Below are 22326 nucleotides of genomic sequence, written 5' to 3' on the forward strand. Positions count from 1 at the left end.
TCTGCACAAGTAACACCTGCCCCACCTGCAGTGCACATGGTTTTGCCCATCTAAGAAGGATTTTGTCAGAAAGAATGAACCAAAATAAGGCCCTTTATCACTTCACCGAGCTTAATAAACCTGCCCCTAAATCCAAGACACAAATACAGATAATTCTCCCAATCCTTTTTGGTCAGAGATGCATGGCATGACTTAGAAGTTCCACCATGGGTAGAGATTCTCATTTGGATTGTCACCCTTATATCTCAGTTTGGCACCTGTGTCACATCACAGCTGCATCCAAACACCCTTATAGTGTACTGGGTGCTTAGTATTTGTATTTTTTGGCAGTTGAGTTGGTATAAAGTCATAGATTAAGCACAACGCTGTGTGTATGCATGACGTGGCTCACTCATCAGCATCCAAGTCTCACATTACTGCTGCATACAGGTAAGTAAAGACACCTCTGTACTTTTACATAGATTATTGCTGTGTTGGGAGGATCTGGTGCTTGGTACTGCGCCCACATACACATAAATGACATTCCTTTTGCTGGTAAGGAATAGATAAATTAGACTCATAGAATAAAAGGTACATTCACACAGGGGGTCTTCCCATAAAAGCAAAACTTTTTACTCCTAGAAAAGCAATTTGATGTTTTCCGTTCACTGGAGATGGCATAGATGGGGCATCAGCCTATACATGAAATGGAATCACTTTTTATAGCTTGATATTCTGGTGCATTAAGCAGTAAATTAAAGCATTTTTATTTACAACAGTGATACATATAATAAAAGACCATCCTGATAGAATGTCCTAATTCATTGAATCATAAATAAGGTTATAAATGGCAGTGTAATTTACACTATGGGGGTTATTCCGGTTGATTCGCAAGGCTGCAAATTCGCAGCCTTGAGAGTCCACCAAACCCTGCCTTGCGAATGGTGGCCTGGCCGTCCCCCCTCGCAGTGTGTGTTCCCACGCACTGGCTGTGAATGGATGTTTGACACAAACATCCATTGACAGCCTGCGGGAGAACACCCACATCATTCGATGGTCGCCGACTATTGAATGATGTTGAAGGCACACGCACATCTTAGGTTGCTCAGAGCAACGTTAGATCAGCCTGCACATTCTAAGGAAGTGGGTGGTCAGCTGACATCCGGTGATGTCAGCTACCCACCCCTGGCACCCACGTCACCGGGCGATTTCCATGGGAACGGCCAGCGTTTTCATGGAAACGCCCGTGAAACGCTGGGCGTTCCCATGGGCAAGTCCCACTGCCCACTGCACCACGCCCCGCCTACAATGTTGGGTGCGTGCACCTGGCAAACAATCTGTTCACCGTGGACGCACACACCCGGCGCATACACATGTGCATGGGCATCTCTAAAACATTGCGCTCACATACGAATTTGCATGCGAGCGTATGGACCTGAATAAGGTCCTATATGCATTGCCATACAGACTTGGACTAATACAATAGTAGACATATCCCGATATTCCAAATACCAGAATGTCAGCATCCATCTATAAATGCCTAATACACAAAATAAAATGTACTTGTCAATAGAGTCCAATAAAATATCTGATTTGATTTTATCAGTTACAGCACTTTTGCAATTTATTTAGCAATGAAGTAAAAATACTGTTTCCCCCCCAAAAAAATATTTTTTATGTTCTTTTATTTTTATTTTAAAGTGTACAAATAGTAATAACATAAAATAAACGGAAATGATGCAGGCTTGTATGCAAGTTTATTCATAGCTGTCAGACAGCATGTGCTGAACCAAGTCAATGCACGTTACTGGAAAGGAGCCCATTAGGGTTTCAGTCAATGTATGGTCCACATGTTCAGATAATGCAAAGTGTGGTTATGTATTTTACATATCTAGAAAACATATCACCATGAAAAATAGGATGCAATATAGGATGATGGGAATAGACGATAACAATTCTGCACAGGCCCTAACTGTCATCATTCTAGCTAATTTAGCTCTATTTAGATTAAATTGATATAACATTTTTATATTTTCATATAAATGAGTTGTGATAACAAATGTTTATTAAAAGTAACTATGAACAACAGATGATAGTTAATTGGCATTACTTTAAAAAGAAAAATGAAGCATAAAGCACAAGCAACGTATTGTACCTTAGGAACTGCTTCACAATGCTAGGCTATAGTAACATCTAAAGATGGTTTGAAAAAAATGAAAGAACTTACATGTGTTTCCACGTCCCCACCAATGATCTTGCTGTTTGTCAGATACTTTTCCAAGACTCCAGCCAGGAGGGCATCAAAAGCTTCCACGAATGGCACAACACCTAAAGAGCACACATTAGCTAGATAAAATATACATATACAAAGGGTGCAAATTTGCAGTATAAGTGCAATTATTGTATTTGCATGGACTGAAACTGCTGACTTCTTTTGCATGTAGCACCCAAAACACTTACACAACTTTAAGTCTGTCCACATATTTTTATACTGCCGGCACCACCTCAGACCCTGCTCCCCCTACCTCACCCAACCCAAGTGCACCATAGGCAAATCAGCTTGTGCCTATACTACAGCACACACAGGTTACACTGCAATAAATAATGTAAAAATACAATACTATTTTTTCCCTTAGAAGCATCATCACCAGAACCGGTTAATATTAGACTATCCTCTCCCCCCCCCCCCCTTCAGCTCTTCTGTCTTTCCCTTTCCTATTTGCAGTGTCAAAGACCTCTCTTATAGCAGTCATGTTCTATACTGTACACACAAACTATGCATTGTTACCATACTAGAGCAGGCCTGTCCAATCTATAGCTATGCAGCTGATGTGAAAGTCCCAGCATGCCCTGCCACAATTTTGCTATTAGGGTTCAAAGTGGTGTTCCTGACACAACATTGTCCTGTTCTCCACAAAATAGCCCTATTCTTTGCAAACTGATTATGCCCTCTCTAATATTCGACCAAGACCTTCTGTTGTTGCTGACCACACTCTCTTCTGTGGCTGGCCATAAGCTTGGGTCCCTAACAGTTCACTGGGTCCTTCATGACCCAAGTCAAAGATTCCTATTTCTTCATGCCACATCCTCTTCCTTATGGGTACTGTCAGGTGTGCTGCTGCTAGTTTTGTTAGTTAGCTGTTGCTATGCAACTTAGACTGGGATTTCTGTGGCAGGCACACCTGCATTGAATCCCTAATTAGCTGTGACCATTTATTAGGGTTTCTGACCAGCTGCTCCCTGCTGGTGATATTTCCTATTCCTTTTTGGTCCTCAGTGAAGGGAGCATGTGCTTGTCACTGTTAAGTCCTTTGAGTTCCGGCCCCAGCCTGTTTCTAACTGTGTGTCTGCAGTCAGGCTCCTGTCCTAGTGCAGTCTGTCCTAAGTCTGTTTTCCCTGTCCTGTCGCAGCCTGTCAGCGGTTGGTGAAAAGCTGCCGGCGCCCGCTCCCTGTGTCATCCAGCGGTACTCCTCGATCCTGTCTGGTTACAGCTAAGTGCCTATTCCATCTGGTGTTTATGCCATCTCTTACATTCATCTTAGTGGAGTTATATGGCTCCATTGTATATGTATTTATCATCTTGCACCACATGGGTGTTCACTTTTATCATTAGTGAAAGTGCTGCATTGTTGTAAATGGGGATTGTGCTGTGATGAGTAATGTGTATTATTAACACCTTCATGCATTGTTGCATTTATGGTCATTCGATGGGAAATGGTATCCCCATTTCCCATCTAACTACCTTCCTGAACTGCCCTACTTGGGGGTCACCCCTTGGTAATAGTTTGTTGGACTGCTGGAGGATCCCTTTCGTGGAGGACAGTTGTGCCACATTTTGGTTTTGTTTCCCTTCTTTCGGGTTTCAATTAGTAATACTCTTGTCCACTCCGAAGATGGCGAGCACCTTGTCTTCTGACCAAGTCTAGGTGGCACCGGAGTTGGGGTGGACTTAATTTGCCCCTTCAAACGTAGCTATTATTGGTGAAGCCTTAGCTCTGCAGGTGCCGTTTCTCTCTGGAAAGATTAACAGAGTCAGGGTAGGGATTGTGGCCATCCTCACCTCTATGCCCATGGTTATTGTCAGTTTCTCTTGTTGATCCTATGTCCCATATTCAGTTTAGATTATGTCATTAATTTATCCTTATCATCCAGCAACTGCTCCAGGTACCTCATCTGCTATAGTTCCCTGTTCTATTCCTATAGAACAGGGGTTAATCCTAACATGTACTGTACACAGGTTCATAACCTGAATTCTTCAAGCTAACAGTGTCATTTAATGTAAATCAATTATATTTTACCTCCATCAATCCCATTGACGACATCATTCGCAGTTGACTTAGAAAAGCAAGATGTTGATAGGATGGTCTCAAGTTGAATAACAGCTTTTTCTAATCTATCCATTAATCCATGCACCTCTGCCATCTTGAGCACCTGAATTAAAATATATACATAAATATACATTATATAAAACTGAGATTAATGTTTATAAAAACCACATTTAGATTTCTGTCACATCAAAACAGGAATGTACATCACTCAATAAGATTTATCAGACATTGATATAACATTTTGGGGCAGATGTATTAACCAGCGCATATTGCATATGTTGCACTTAACCCTGGTTAAATGGGGGGGGGGGGGTTTACGTTTTTTCAAATGTATGACCAGCGCACCTAACGTGCGATAGGGGCAGCCTGCCAAGTAACGCTCGACGAGGCTGTCTCCTTCAATCCTCCAAGCAATTAGTGGCCAGAGTGATGTATTAACAGCCGCCAAGCGGTAAATCGTCCCACTTCGCCAGCCCAGGCACTGGCCTATTCCCACTGCAGGGACAATGCTAGCTCTGCTGCTGGCTTCAGGCTGCACTCAAGATCTCACTCATGCCCAGTGATCTGGCCAGGTAGGAAAAGACAGTGCATTAGTGTGAACTGATGCGCTTTCTTCAGGATAGGGACATCGCTGGAGGGGGGAGTTTGCACTCCCCTGCTTCGGTTGACAAGATGTTAATACATCTTGTCAGTGTCCTTCCTGTTTCGCCTTATTAATTAGGCGAAGCAGGAAGTGCTATAGCAGCTCGCTAAGCACCGCTATAATACATCTGCCCCATCGTCACAAGAGAACAATGACCCAAACATATATATAAGAAAACACATACCACAACCATTTATTATTTGGACTTTTTAAAATAAATTAATCTATTAAATAAAAGTAATATGCATTAGCTATTTTACTGCCAAAAATTTATATAAACGTAATAATTGTATATTTTGCATGCCACCACAAAATATTTAAAAATATATTTGAAAATTCTATCACTATAACTATTAAAATAGTCAAGCAATCCACCTGGTGCCAATCATGTTAATTCCTTTGTAAATAGTATCACTTTACAAAGACTCGGTCAGCCCAATCACAAAGCCTTTAGTGGATTACTGATCTTGGTAATATATAAAGGACAGTATCAAAATCATTGTGCATTTGTGAAACTGTGCAATACGGCAGTATAGTATACAAGCCCAATGATTCAGACAACATATAAAGAGTAATCTAAAAAATAATGAATACATAAGTGAATCAGCGCAACGTAGCAGTATTATCTGCTGACATTTGGGAACATGCTACAGCAAATATATACAATATAGACCTGATTATCTATATACAATAGTCCTTATAAATTGGGTGTATAGGCATGCATCTTCTGAATAAGGAAACACATATTTTTTTGTATAATGGAAAATGTCTATTGAAATGTGGATCATTTTACAACTGATGTTTACATAATACTTTTGTAAAAAAAACAGCATATTTCCACCACAATTAGTACATTCCTAAATTCTATCTATATTATAAAATGATTTCCCTTCAAGTTGATATGAAATGTAGTAGGACACGGGTGTCAAACACAAGGCCCGCGGGCCAAATCCGGCCCGACAGACCTCGTCATGTGGCCCACGCAGCCGCCGCCAGCCTTCACCTTTTATTCTCTTTTTTTAGATCTTTTTTGAGAGGTTTTTTTTGCACTGCCGGCGGCCATGTTCCTGTGGTATTTTAAGATGTCTGCGGCCACAGGAACATGGCCGCCGGCCTCCACGGCTACGTGGAGGAGGGCCTGGCAGCCTGTTCCCTCTTATCGAGGCAGTGGCAGACGCTGGGTGGGGACGTCATGACGATGACGCCTCCCACCCACGCGTCTGCAGAGAGGAAGGAAGGCAGGCCGAGTCGGGGGGCCGCAGCAGGACAGGCCGCGGCGCAGAGAGTGGAATTGAAATGACTGGAGCCGCAGCAGCAGTAAAGGAGCCTGAGGGATAAAATACAGTAAGTTACATAAAAAAAAACAATATATCTGGTGGTGGTGTCATGGCATTACTTTTATATTATACAGGGGGAGCAGCCTGTGGTGTCATTATTATTGTACAGGGGGAGCAGCCTGTGGTGTCATGGCATTATGCCATGACACCACAGACTGCTCCCCCTGTATAATAATAATGCCATGACACCACAGGCTGCTCCCCCACCTGTATAATATAAAATTAATACCATGACACCACAGGCTGCTCCCTCTGTATAATAATAATGCAATGACACCACAGGCTGCTCCCCCTGTATAATAATTTGTGTCATGGCATTACTATTGTTATATTATACAGCGGGAGCAGCCTGTGCTGTCATTGCATTATTATTATACAGCGGGAGCAGCCTGTGGTGTCATTGCATTATTATTATACAGCGGCCCTTTGAGGGTGACCAAACTGCTGATGCGGCCCCCGATGAATTTGAGTATGACACCCCTGATGTAGGAGTATTAATAATTAACTAGCAGATGTGGTTTAAAATAGGAAAAGGTTTGTTGGGTGGAATATTTGACCCCTTTCCACACCCTTAGCAGTAGATTCCCCGTAGTATCCCTGCTTAGTGGGTGGCTGCACATAACTGTCACAGTTTTCAGACCACCCGACAGGTCAAATGTTTCAGGTCACCCAGCACGTACACAGGCAAAGTTGACCTTTTTAAAATGGTGATGGCTTTTGCTACAATTTAATTTTGCACTATGGACCAAGAGCTTTAATCTGGTATATGATATATCCTGCTCAGGCAATGACATTATAGACATGAGGCACCCTTAAAATATTAATATATAGATAATGAATGATTTGAAGGGATGCACACATCTCATGTAACGGTTTATAGTAGATATAGTATTACACTTAATATCCCCCCCCCAAAAATATTTTTTTTTATTCTATGGGCAATATTTAATGAGAAAAATTTGCCGTGTTTTATGGCGAGTTTGTGTTATTTTCGCATTGGAAGGAGCATTTTGCTCTCCAAATGTGAACCACCCTATTCAATGTGATATTTTCGCTGTCTTTTTAAGTGGTTTTCGCCGTGTCTCTCCGTGTAGCAATTCTCCATCTTTTCATGGAGAACTGGAATGTGAACTTTTAAACTAAAAGGTTTTTTTTTTTAATTTTGGTGTCAAAAAATCTGGATTTTTTTTCTGTGAAGGGGCATGCTATTTTTATTCATGTGCTTATAGCACATTAATATATATTTAATAAAAAAAAATGTAATTTTTTTTTTTTTTTTACACAGAGCAGCCAGCCGGAGCTCTCGAGCCGCTCATTAGATATTCATATATTCACTGCAACCGATCATTACATATGCACGATCGGGTGCAGTGAATACTGGGTCCCCCGCTGGCTATAGGGGGGGGGGGGGCAGCTTGTGCTGCCTGGGTCCCGGGGAGCCCTCCTCCCCTTCACATATGTTCTGGGGCAGCCAGGGAGACTTTAATCTCCCTGGCTGCCATCGCCCCCCGGCTCCCTGCCAGTTCCCTGCCGCGGACGCTCGTCCGCTCGTCCGCTGCAGGGGTTAAGACTCGCCGCGAGTGGCGGCGAGTCTTAACCACATTGAATAGTGGGAGCAGGAGTGGCAGCGAGCCCTCCGGAACAGGGCGAGTGCATGGCGAGAGAAAAAATCTCTCGCCATGCACGGAGAATTTTTCTCATTGAATACTGCCCTATAAATGAAGTATAACTCTTGTCCTCCAACGCTAGGAACAGTTCACGTTTTCCAGAATACCTGTCGATCTGTAGAATGTCACTTTAGGAATCAATGCACCACATGTTTAAAAATGTTGGAGTACTCTATCTTTTCTATTATTACACAGTTTCTATATTGTAGCACACATTTAATTCTGGAAATATGTTGCAGTGGCATAAAGAATATAAAGATTTTGAATATTAAATTTTTCTATATACTATATAGATTTTCATTTAAGATAATATTTACATGGGACATGATCTAGCTTTTAAAATGCTCATGTAGAAAATTCCTGAATATAAATTAAGTTTTTTTATTTTATAAACTAATTTGTTCTACAATATTCTGTTAAGCAGAAACTCTTTCTGTGCTATTACAGCAGAAAAGTTGTAAGAATTTATCAGTTACTTCCCGAGTCACATTTGATTTCATGTTCTCTCTGTTGATACAAGTGACATCCTGATAAATCCTGGCAAATACTAACATCCTCCTCATGAACTACGCAATTAAATCATTTTGGAAGAACCCACAATATCCTGTTTCCATTTGATAGATATTGATTGTATTTGTGCATCATTGATATGTACATAATGTATCAACTGCAAAAATGAAGCAATAAACAGAAACCGTAGATATTATTTATATGAAATATTCAGCATGCATAACATATGTGGGGTTACATAGATATCAACACATACAAGAGATACTGATAGTCTTAGGGTACATTATCAAAATAAATATGTCGCCAATATCGGATATAACAAAAACAGGCACTGTTATTCATAGAAATTAATAAGGGGGCACTATTAAAGACAAGACAATTGACATGGATACTGTTATTACTTTGTTTCCCTAGTATCCCAGGCCAGGGATACCCCAGAACCATCCCAGGGTACTGGGACCCATGCAAAATACCATAGCCTGTTAATGAATGGAACTTTGTTTTCACATGCTGAAAGAATGACGTAAATGGGATACCTACTATATGGGTATACAGGACTGTTTCTGTAGAACTAGTGATATGTATAGTATTCAGAGTATAGTATAATATATTTATCAGTTTATGTATGTCTTAGATTAATTAAAAATGTGTGATGCCATCAAAGTACAAAGCAGAACTCACTAGTTGTATAGGATGAGGCCTGGTTTAAAAAGTGGAGCACACACGTATAAAACATGGAATGACACTTTTCTCAATCCCATTAATCTATTTAAATTATTTAAACTAGTGTCTAATCCATAAATAGGGAGACAAGTACAAAACTAGGAAAACTGGAGTGACTAATCCATAAATAGGGAGAAAAATACAAAACTAAGAGAACTGGAGTGCCTAATCCAGTGGTTCCCAAACTTTTTTGAATCATGGCACCCTAGAGCATCAAAATATTTTCAAGGCACCCCTAGGCCAAATGCTTCTTTTCGAGAAATTCAAAAAAAAAAAATATAAAATGAAGTGCATTGTGTTTATATGTCACAGTTATCTGGTGAGGGACAGGATTTGCTTCTGTTTGTCCACATATATTATTATTGGCAGCCACAAGCACTGGTTTTGCCAGGTACATTGACCATAAATAATATTAAATTGATCTTGGTCCACCATCCCAAGGCACCCCTGCAAGTGTCCTGAGGCACACCAGGGTGCCTAGGCACACAGTTTGGGAACCACTGGCCTAATCAATATGTAGGGAGATAAGTACAAAACTGGGAGAACTGGAGTGCCAAATCCATATGTAAGAAGATGAGTATGAAACTATGAGAACTGGCATGCCTAATACATACGTGGGGGAGGTAAGTACAAAACTAGGAAAACTAAAATGACTAATCCATAAATATGGAGAAAAGTACAAACTTGGAGAACTGTAGTGCCTAACAGGCACAGTCATTGTAATGATTTAACATAATTGCCTCTTAGCACTGAAGTCATGAGCCCTAACTGTGTGGGGTTTATATATTATACCTGTGTGTGCGCGTGGGTTTCCTCCGGGTACTCCGGTTTCCTCCCACAATCCAAAAATATACTAATAGATTAATTGACTCCCAACAAAATGAACCCTAGAATGAATGTGGGTGCATGAACATGTGGTAGGGAATATAGATTGTAAGCTCCACTGGGTCAGGGACTGTAGTGAATGTTCAAATATTACATGAAAGCGCTGCGGAATATGTGTGCGCTATATAAATAACCGGTAACAAATAATGAATACATTTGTAGGGAGAAAAGTACAAAACTAGGAGAATTGGAGTGCCTAATAAATACATGGGGGAGTAAGCAAAAAAACTGGAGTGCCTAATCCCCACTGTAAGGAACATAAATACAAAACTAATAATACTGGAGTGTGACTTATTATTATCACTTATTCATATAGCGCCACAAAGAATCTGCAGTGCACATTTATAGAGTTCATAAACAAGTAAGCAAAGCAAGGAAAAAGTGACTTACAGTTCAGACGGTATACTACAAATACAGGCTATATAAACATTTCTGCGTCAGCAGATGTTACTAAAAGAAGTATTATTGTGGCGTAAAACAGAGGGAGTAGATGCCATCGAAGAAAGTATGGAGATGGTTTAAGTAAAAGAAAGAAGGGCACATGAGAAATGAGGGCGGTGCTTGTGAGACAATTACAAAACTAGGAGAACTGGAGAGCTTGCTGCATATGTAGGAAATATACTGTATGCTACAATCACCACAAGCATTTCTAAAGCTGTGTACACACGGGACGACATTAAGCACATATCGCTGGCAATATGGTCGCTGAGTGACGATAATGCCAGTGATTTGTATGTGCTGTGGGCGATAAATCACTGTGTGCGCGTGTTTATATTTACACCTTTATTTCATTTTGTTCTCTTAGCAATATATATGACTTCACCTAGTAATTATGTATATGTACCATTATCTCCTCTCCTTGTTTAATGTTTTATTTTATTTGTACTTGCCTGTCTTTGAAATGCAGTTACTTCCTGTTCTTTATTCACATATACCTAATAAAAGAATGTTTAAAAATGGTATAAATAAACTATGTAATAACGATTATGAAAAATACCACCCAGCCACCATAGAGAGCTACAGTACCTTTCATTAGTACTGTGACTTCTACCCATTCACCTGCTACATAAGGCAAAGTGTCACTATCTGAGAACAAAGAATCTCACAAATAAATAACTTTGTGGGAGTATATTGTTTGATCACCTAGCATTTATTCCAGTCATTATAAAAAACCTGCACTATGCTAAATTGTTCTTACATTGGGCCTTATTTTGGTTCATTCTTTCTGACAAAATCCTTCTTAGATGGACAAAACCATGTGCACTGCAGGGGGGCAGATGTAACATGTGCAGAGAGAATTAGATTTGGGGGAGTAATTTTGTTTCTGTGCAGGGAAAATACTGACTGCTTTATTTTTACACTGAAATATAGATCTCACTTTGAAGTAAAACCCCACCCAAATCTAATTCTCTCTGCACAAGTAACACCTGCCCCACCCGCAGTGCACATGGTTTTGCCCATCTAAGAAGGATTTTGTCAGAAAGAATGAACCAAAATAAGGCCCATTGTGACATATTCACAGTTCACAGTTGGAACGTCTAGCTGGGAAGTGGTGCACTGGGAAAAGTAGAAGGGAGTAACTAAAATAAGAATACATTAAAGTGACTGATGCAAAGAGAGAAAAAACAGAACACATCAAATGAAAACTAAAATAGTAATGCAGGGATAGAAGAAACAAGTACATTCCGCCTGTAATAAGTGACACTAGTAGTAGGCAGAAAGGTTTCTGTCCTTTATTTTCCTATTGTCCTTTATTTTCCATAAAAGTCACATCATGGCCAGTGTGAGTACAGATTAATTTCAATAAAGAGCACTGCACCAGGCAAAATCAAATCTTGTCATCTACAATTATTAAAAGCATGGAACACAATTTATTTAAAACAAACAAACAAAAAACTATTTCAAGGATATACCAACCAACATCATGACTACTTTTATTACTAAAAGGCCCATTTAATTTGCAGCAGGCTTTGTTAAAAGTGATTTGCAGGCAGTGTAAGAAGGCCCACCGGGGGATGCAGTGGTAAAAGCGCTGTAACGAGTGCTCCGGATGCCCTGCACTGGCCCCTCCTCCTTTGCATGAGATGCCACACACAGGGGGGAGGGTCTAGAAAATGCAGTGATCTCAGGAGTCCGGGCTTCTGTAGGCTGCTGTTCCACGAGCAATGGGGTGGATGACGGTATTTACCCAACCGCCCACAGAGCCACCACTCGCCCACACTTAGTTACGGCCCTGAGGGATAGAGGTCTATGCTTAGGGGAGTGACCAGTCTTCACAGAGGCTTGGCCAACCATTAGACTGCATGGGCTTGGCAATGCACTGTAGAAAAACACCATAGCTCAGTGCAGTATAATGTATGTACAGTTTAATGCATAATTAGTGCACAGTAGAGAACCTAATCCCTAGAGGAGGGGGTGAACCCATTGGGAGTTTCCCATATGCCCCGTAGGCAACTTCCACCTATGCTAGCACATGATATGGCTGGGATAAATAAATGGGCTAGGTTTTGCAGTTTATTTAACTCTATGTGTACACAGCCTAATTCTATGGCATTTTCAGTTAAACTGGGAACCACAAAAACGGTTTGGGCTGAGCAGTCCTAACCTAGCAGATGCTTAATTTACACAAGTGCATACATAGATGCAACTAGTAAGGTCTCTCAAAACAAAAGCTTTGAAAGCTAGTCTGTTACCTTCTGTGTTTGTGCATGTGTGAGAAAGAGATGTAGTTTTACTCTCTGCCAGCAGATGGCATTGTTTCGGAGACTCCCGGGCACTAGACATATATACAGTTGTGCTCGTAAGTTTACATACCCTAGCAGAATTTGTGATTTTCTGTCCATTTGTCAGAGAAGATGAATGATAACTCACAAACTTTTCTTTCACTCATGATTAGTGGTTGGGTGAAGCCATTTATTGTTAAACAACTGTGTTTACTCTTTTTAAATCATGACAACAGAAACTACCCAAATGACCCAGATCAAAAGTTTACATACCCCAGTTCTTAATACCGTGTATGACCCCCTTTAACATCAATGACAGCTTGAAGTATTTTGTGGTAGTTGTGGATGAGGCTCTTTATGTTATCTAGATGGTAAAGCCGCCCATTCTTCATGGCAAAAAGCCTCCAGTTCCTGTAAATTCTTGGGCTGTCTAGCAAGAACTGCACGTTTGAGATCTCCCCAGAGTGGTTCAATGAAATTGAGGTCTGGAGACTGAGACTTAGAAGGCCTCCAGTATTTTCTGATAACATGCTGCATTCATCTTGCCATAAATTTTTACCAAGTTTCCAGTGCCTTTGTAGCTCACACATCCCCAAAACTTCAGCGATTCACCTCCATGTTTCCAAGTAGGAATGGTGTACCTTTCATCATAGGCCTTGTTGACTCCTCTCCAAATGTAATGTTCAATTTTGTAAAAGTTCAATTTTGGTCTCATCACTCCAAATGAAACATACTGTAGAAACATACAATTTGACGGCAGATAAGAACCATTTGGCCCATCTAGTTTGCCCCTTTTTTATCCTTCAGGTAATCTTAACCCTTTTTGATCCTTATTTATTTGTAAGGATATTTATATTCCTATCCCAAGCATGTTTAAATTGTTCTACTGTCTTAGCCTCTAACACCTCTGATGGGAGGCTATTCCAGCTATTCCTGACTTTGGGCCTTATTCTAGTTCACTCTTTCTGACAAAATCCTTCTTAGATGGACAAAACCATATGCACTGCAGGTGTGGCAGAAGATACTTGTGCAGAGAGAATTAGATTTGGGTGGGGGTTTACTTCAAAGTGAGATCTATATTGCAGTGTAAAAATAAAGCAGCCAGTATTTTCCCTGCACAGAAACAAACTAACTCACCCAAATCTAATTCTCTGCACATTTTACATGTGCCCCCCTGCAGTGCACATGGTTTTGTCCATCTAAGAAGGATTTTGTCAGAAAGAGTGAACTAGAATATGCCCTTTGTTCCAGAAGTTTTGGGGCTTGTCTCTGTGCTGTTTGGAGTATTGTAAGCGGGATACTTTGTGGCATTTGTGTAGTAATGGCTTTCTTCTGGCGGCTCGAGCATGCAGACCATTTTTCTTCAAATGCCTCCTTATTGTGCATCTTTAAACAACCACACCACTTTTGTATTTCAGCTGAAGTTATTTGTGGATTTTTCTTTTGCATCCCAAACAATTTTCCCAATTTTCCAACAATTTTTGTTGGTCTACCTGAATGTGATTTGGTTTCCACAGAATCCTTCATTTTCCACTTCTCAATTAGAGTTTGAACACTGCTGATTGGCATTCTCAATTGCTTGGATATCTTTTATATCCCTTTCCTGTTTTATACAGTTCAATTACCTTTTCCCGCATATCCTTTGACAATTCTTTTGCTTTTCCCATGACAGAATCAAGACACGTCAGTGCAGCGCTGGATGAAATATGCAAGGGTCTTTCAGGAGACCAGAAACTCACTGACCTTTTATATACACACAGATTAGGAGCAAACAGATCACAGGTGAGGATGGATACCTTTAGTAGCCATTCAAACCCATTTGTGTCAACTTGTGTAGTTTGTGAGTTATTCATATTCTCTGACAAATGGCCAGAAAATCACAAATTCTGCTAGGGTATGTAAACTTATCAGCACAACTGTATATAGATACAGTAATGTTATTGTCACAATTATCACTATTCTGTTCTCTAAACAGCTGTTAATATTTACTATGATAAATACTGATCATAGAATTAACAGACGTTATAAAGGTGTCTGGGTTCGAGGACATCTGCACACAAGCAAACATTCAAGGAACACTCATTAACATCTTAACCAGTAATAAAACACAATAATAAATCCTCAGGTATGTCTATCATTGTTGGCAAGATAAACGGACACAGGTAGAAAAAATAACTAGCTGCATATTGCAAATCAATCTATTTTTAATCTCTTTTTTTATTATTATTATTATAGACAGAGAATAGTGCATACATTCCTTATAAATCACTGCCAACCCATAAAGCCTGTTCCCCACAGCCTCAGAAATGTGCTAGCTTAATGAAAGGAAGCTAGATCCAGTATTCTAGGATCCCGCTTCTACATCCTTATGTCTCCATGCTGTCATTTCTGCTGTTGTACATGAATTTGTGTCACATTGTAAGTGCTATAATAATTTCTGTGTCAATCTTGGCATTTTTTCCTGGGAGAGCTGCACTAAACCACAGTACATTTAGCATTCATTCCCATAAAACATTAGATGTAATCACCTTTTCTGAAGTGCTGTGCGTTCCACATAATTATATGCTACTTACAGCTAAACTCATTATCCTGTGTGTAGCATGGAACATAGGACATTTTAAGAAGCATTATAATCAGGAAAATCTAAATTTTCTCAAACAACATAAAAGAAATGACTAATTCAGAATGATAGGTACCACACTGCGTAAGATTAGGGATTATTGTCTGAGAGACCGAGCTTGATCACCCACACAAGTATATATAAATAATATTCTAGATCTTTTGTTCATATTCTCAAGAACATACCATAGATTTTTGTATGTTTTCCAATGGACAGAACAGTCGTTAGTTCCGCCACAGTTGGTATTAGTTTGTAAAGCATTGATAAGTCAATTAACAACAGTGTTACTTTACTCCTATTAAGCACCACTTATAGCTTTTGTAAACTTTTTTTTTCAATCTTGACAAGCAAAGTTATAATTTCTCCAGTCGTTTCTTCATGTAAAGTTGGAACCAATGGGAAGATTTATTAACCAGCAGGTTGTCACAGTCGCCATTCATCATCAGAAATACATATACAGACTATGCAAAACTGATCTAGCATTTATACTGACATGTTAAATATATATTATAGTCAAAGCTATCAAAGGTCAGCAGCTTTGACAACCTACTGGTTAATAAATGTGGCCCAAGTGTCGGATAGCTTCTATGAAGTGCTAATATGGACGAACATGAAGACCTCTATGTGCCACATGCATGCAGCATAGAATGATTTTAGTGTTCATTCTAGCACCCGCCATCTTTGTAAACCCATGCAGTTCCTGTTCCCTGCCTGGTGTGTCGCTGTCTGCTCTGGTGTTTCTAGCACAGGTCTGGTTAGCATATCAGTGCTGATATACAGACCACACTATGCTAGAAGCACTACAGCACACAGTGACACCCCAGGCAGGGAAGACGACCTGCATGGGTTTTAAAGATGGTGGGTGCTAGAATGAACACTATGATTTGGTCTTTCACATTAGAAGAAATCAAGAAATACCAAACTTTAGGGAACAACTAATGTATGGATGTAATAGGCTATACAGTGACATGTTTTTGGTATGCAAGCTTACATATAAATCTTATAACTACTGATTTGCAACAGAAACATCTTTAGGAAGCATATGGCATGTATAGTATAATGCCAAAAATCTTAATTTGTAAATAGAATATAAACAACACAAAATATGTCTAATGAGTAACAAGCTGCACAAGCAAAGCAATAGGAGTGGCCAGTTAGATTTTAAAGTGCACAGTACAGGCATCAGTAGCAGAAAGAGATGGGTGAGATGCCAGGCTACAGGTGACACCTCAGCTAGAATAAAGTGTTCAGTTCTAGAGCCCATCTTTCCAGTGGGACATAAATTGAATAAAAAAAAAAAATAGTTGCAAAGAGAGATGTCCTAAAATGGTGCAGAGAAAATAGATGGGGTGAATGACGTAAGGCTATGCTAAATATGGGGAAGAAAATCTCTAGAACAAACATTGTGCTGCCTATAATGGGAAGTCAATTGTATTTGCAATTGTATAATCTCTTTCTGTGTTTCCTTTAAGGCGCTGAAGCCTAATCTTACTGGTTGGGGATGCAGTCGAGAGGTCAACAATAAATAGGTCGACTGCTATTGGTTGATACATGAAATGGTCGACATACCTTAGGTCGACATAGTCAAAAGGTTGGCACATGCAATAGGTGGACATGGGAAAGGTCAACATGAGTTTTTCGTATTTTGTTTCCAAAGCAGATGTCTTTTCATTTTGTACTACCCAAGTGGATATAGAGGGAGAACATAATAGTGTGTCACGCATAGCGAGGTACCGTGCCTGAAGTATGGCGAGTGAATCGAGCCATGCGAGAGGACGCGGTACATATACGGTGTCCACATCAACATATGTCGACATGGTCACCAAAAAATCATGAACAACGAATGGCGACCTATCGTGTGTCGACCTTAGCCATGTAGACCTATTCAATGTGTCAACCTATGGCCTGTTGACCATTAGTGGCAACCTAATGCCTGTCGACCTTATATGACCTTATATATGACCCTGTGACCCATAACCACTGGCTATGTGTAAAGCTACATTAAATGGCATTGTTTCATCTCTTGAACTAATAGAGCATACACACGGTGAGATAAGAACTATGGGCCTTATTCTAGTTCACTCTTTCTGACAAAATCCTTCTTAGGTGGACAAAACCATGTGCACTGCAGGTGGGGCAGATGTTACTTGTGCAGAGAGAATTAGATTTGGGTGGGGGTTTACTTCAAAGTGAGATCTATATTGCACTGTAAAAATAAAGCAGCCAGTATTTACCCTGCACAGAAACAAAATAACTCACCCAAATCTAGATCTCTCTGCACATTTTACATCTGCCCCACCTGCAGTGCACATGGTTTTGTCCATCTAAGAAGGATTTTGTCAGAATAAGGCCCAATATTTCTATTCAATTTTGCTTATAGAAAATGGTATGGACATCTAATGATTTTTCTACATTCGATGCAGATTCGATCCCAATGTGCTATATATTGGAAATCTAATAGTAGATAGTGCAGATCTAATGTGTTCACTGCAGCATTCGATTCGATGTCCATCACCTGCTTGAAGCCAGTGTTGATCTAATAGCAAATCAAATGCACATCGAATGAAAAATCTAATAGAAAATAGTGGAAATTGAAAAGGAGTAGTCGAATACTCCATATCTAATAGAAATCGAATCGAAAACGTTATCGTAACATGTCTTAAGCTGCCCATACACGCTGCGATCCCTGCGTGCGTTCCGGGCTTAAATAGCATCCATCACATCGCATTGCATGCCTTGTGCATGCCTTGTGCTTGCAATGCGATGTGATGAAAAGCAAGTACAAAAAGTATGTGCAGCACATACTTTTTGTACTGTGCGATGAGATGCCGCGGGAGCGCGCACCTCAAAGCACACATCGCACTGCCGGGAATCGCAGCGTGTATGGGCGGCATAAGTCATACCCCTTTCAGACACATGCAAAAATCATGGGATTTTCACCTTCACGTATCATCCCAGGGATAGCATATGTCTGAAATATTTTAAACATTCATTTCCTAAATATAATGACTGACCAAAGGTTTCATCCAAGCTAAGTGTCCCAAAAAAGAAAAAGGTCAAAATGTATTCTAATCAGACAGTGCCATGAAGATCTGCAGATACTGTAATGTCAGAACAACCATACTCAATGGATTTCTCAGTGGTCATTTCTAGATCAGTCGCTTAGATCACTCATTTCTAGATCACTCTTCCATTTGGTTAATACACATTTGGTTAATACTTGTTGCTAGTTCTTGAATGTACCTGCCATGACCTTTTCGCTAACGCTTTAGAAGGTTGCACAAGACCAAAGACCTAGTCCCTAGTCCTGGGCAATTTGGAAATTAGATTTAAGATTGCAAAAGCTGTCTGCAAATTTACTTTATTAATAGCTATGTTAATAAACCAGTGTTTCTTGGCATCAAATTAGAAAAGAGGACATGTTTCCAGTGATGTGGCCTGTCTCCGTTTTTCACGTCAGTTCTTGCTTAAGTGGAGCTTACAAACTATGTTCCCTATCACAAGGACACACATGCACACTAGGCTTTATTTTCGACAGAAGCCAATTAACCAATCGTTATTTGTTTGGCATGTTGGAGGAAACCTGAGAAGCCAGAAGACAACATGTCATACACGATGAGAACATAATAACACCACACAGATGAACCATGGCCGAGAATCAAACTCATGACTTCAGTGCAGTAAGGCAACAATGCTATCCACTACAATAATGTTTTGCAATGCTTGAAATACACATGTAGGGGTTTATTTACTAAAGGTTAATTTTAATAGTTTTTGCTCAATTTCAGATTGATTAAAATCAATCTTAATTTATAACGGTCTTCCAGTGTTAACAGATTCTTTTTTATATTATTATTTAAATGTTAGTAAATGTGTGTTTTAGCCCTTTAAGCCCAACATCAATGAAGGCCAATTTTAATTGGTCTGATTTCTTTCAAAATAGACCTTGGAGGTGTGTACACACTAGACCCGTTGTTCCCAACCTTTTTTGTCTCCCGTACCCCTTGATTAGGATTTTCATTTATGAGTACCCCCTCGCGGAAAAAATAGGGGTGTGGCCTAAAAGGGGGTGTGGCCTCATTTGAAGGGTGTGCCTTAACAGGGGCAAGTCATACTGGCAATGACGAGAAAAAAAAAGTGCAACCACTTGACCACAATATAAGCTCAGCCCATTCTGCGGACAGCATATAAAATAACAGAACACTGTCAAATCTCTATTACTGAAGCAACAGACATTCCAAAGGATCACGTTAGCCTTCCAATAGTGCCAGATACACATATGCCCCCAAAAGTGCCAGATACACATATGCTCTAATGGTGCCAGGTATGCCCCCACAGTGCTAGAAACAGGAATGCCACCACGGTGCCAGGTATGACCCCATGGTACTGGGTATGCGCCCACAGTGCCACCAATGCCCCTATAGTGCCAGCAACAAGTATGCCCCACAGTGCCAGCAACAAGTGTGCCCCAGTGCCAGCAATGCACCCACAGTGCCAGCAATAAATATGCCCCCACAGTGCCAACAATATGGTATGCCCCCACAGTGCCAGCAATGCCCCCCACAGTGCCAAGAATAAATATGCCCCCACAGTGCCAGCAATAAGTATACCCCCACAGTGCCAAGAATAAATATGCCCCCACAGTGCCAGCAATAAGTATACCCCCACAGTGCCAGCAATAAATATGCCCCCACAGTGCCAGCAATAAGTATACACCCACAGTGCCAGCAATGCCCCCACAGTATTTCCCAGCAGCAGCACACTCACCATTGATGCTGCTGCCTTGAGCGGGTGGACGCGTACCCCCAGGGGTACGCGTACCACAGGTTAGGAACCACTGCACAAGACGATAAAAGTTAATGATATGCATGATAACTATATTATCGTGCATATCATCTAGAGTAGGGGTTCTCAAAGTCGGTCCTCAGGACCCCACACAGTTCACATTTTCCAGGTCACCCGGCAGGTGCACAGCTGCACTCATTACTCATTGACACAGTTTAAAAGATCCACAGGTGGAGCTAATTACTTTACTTGTGATTCTGTGAGGAGACCTGCAAAACATGCACTGTGTGGGGTCCTGAGGACCGACTTTGAGAACCTGTGATCTAGAGTGAACACACTAAATCATTAACAACACGCGTTCCTGCTGGTCGTTAACAATGGTCTAGGTCTTCCTGCATGTAGAGATGATGGGACATTATTAACACGGACCATGCCGCAGAATGCATATGCATTTTCTGACGCCAGCAAACTGCCGCTGCCTATATCTCTGGGTACATTGGGCCTTATTCTAGTTCACTCTTTCTGACAAAATCCTTCTTAGATGGACAATACCGTGTGCACTGCAGGGAGGCAGATGTAAAATGTGCAGAGAATTAGATTTGGGTGAGTTATTTTGTTTCTGTGCAGGGTAAATACTGGCTGCTTTATTTTTACACTGCAATATAGATCTCACTTGGAAGTAAAATTCCACCCAAATCTAATTCTCTCTGCACAAGTAACATCTGCCCCACCTGCAGTGCACATGGTTATGTCCATCTAAGAAGGAATTTGTCAGAAAGAGTGAACCAAAATAACCCCCATTGTGTAGCATGTACACAGCTTTAGTCATTTTAACCAAGAGATTTGCAGATAATTGAGGTTTTTTTCTAGATTTTTGTGGGTTTGATAATCATGAATCTTGAATTTTTTTTATCATGAACAGTCTGTGGTATATTACACTTAGGTGAGGGGACGTATCTTAATAAAACACTATGAGTATTAGAGGGGAATTCAATCTCCCGCAGCCATCTCCCGACGAGGAGATGGCTGTGTGGCCCTATTCAATGCTGTCTTCCCAGAAAGCATTGAACAAGGGATCTCAGCAGAACGAGCCCAACTTCACAAGCAGTCGTGCTCATTCTGCCGGGGACGGCCAGGAAGTGACAAGCTCCCGGCTGCAGCTCGCCTCTTCCCGGGCAGCAGCTCGCAGCCACGCCCCCTTCTCGTTCCGCTGCACGCGGGACAATGAATCTCGCTTGCAAATTCTCGGGCGAGCAGACCGAGAACAGGACAGGGTCACGGCTGTCGCGCCAGCTCGACAGCCGTGACCCTAGATTGAATACCCCCCCCCATACTCCTGTTCACAAACACATCATTTGGTTACCTCTAAAGTAATTTATAGACGTGTTCTTAAATACTTCACATTGCTATATTATCAGAAAATAGAGCATTATATCATACACTGAAAAATAGCACTCACCATTGAGGAACTAAATAAAGTAGAGCTTATGTGGAAAGCCAAGCAAGCAGACAGGGCATATTTGGACTTGTCTTGACATAGACATAAACCACAGATAGCATTAAAGCAATTGATGAGCTACAAATCTAAGCATTTTCTGACAAGTAGTTGTTGTTGTTTTTGGGGGTTTTTTTTGGGGGGGGGGGGCACCCCAGGAAGTGTATGCTCCAAGTGCCGCTAATCATTACTTAGCTCTGTACCCATTTCATTGTTTCAGAAGAAACTGTAGACTCGCGCTCTAGTCTACATTTTCCTCTTGAGATACGATCTGCACACACATCACTGAATGTTGTATGAATCCTCTAGATTTGAATAATTAACTGAGACATGAGCATTGTCTCCCATTCAGCCACACAGCACTCTACGGATGTTGTTGTCCTCACACATTTGCTGATGTGCAGCGCTCTGCTTGTAGAGCCTGGTCATGCATGAACCGTGTAAATGGAAACGGATACCCCCCATTTACACCGCCGCGGATCCGGGTCTGACCCGCCGCTGACCCGGATTTTTCGGCGGTGTAAAAGGGGTATTAGGCACATTATAAAAGCATTGATAACATTGAATACAACACAATAACAGCTAGTAAAAAGATGGCTTTTTCATTAACAGGCCATTAAGCACTGGGAAA

At 40.8% G+C, this 22326-nt stretch overlaps 1 protein-coding gene across 2 annotated transcripts in view; it reads right to left on the reverse strand.

The window, feature by feature from the left end:
* The window catches only part of CAP2 (cyclase associated actin cytoskeleton regulatory protein 2), a 119991-nt gene that overhangs the window by 92206 nt on the left and 5459 nt on the right, over positions 1-22326 (reverse strand). Inside the window, exons 2-4 of one of the 2 annotated variants that reach the window (XM_083187874.1) lie at positions 10963-11007; positions 4278-4410; positions 2207-2307 (exon numbers count right to left, since the gene is read on the reverse strand). In XM_083187874.1, the coding sequence (XP_083044000.1) occupies positions 2207-2307; positions 4278-4401 (225 nt within the window). In that variant the 5' untranslated portion in view covers positions 4402-4410; positions 10963-11007. The remainder of the gene's footprint in view (positions 1-2206; positions 2308-4277; positions 4411-10962; positions 11008-22326) is intronic. The other variant, XM_083187873.1, reaches the window with a different exon arrangement.

Source organism: Crinia signifera, chromosome 5 (genome assembly GCF_055691185.1).
Source record: "Crinia signifera chromosome 5, ASM5569118v1, whole genome shotgun sequence".
Classification (NCBI taxonomy): Eukaryota; Metazoa; Chordata; class Amphibia; order Anura; family Myobatrachidae; genus Crinia; species Crinia signifera.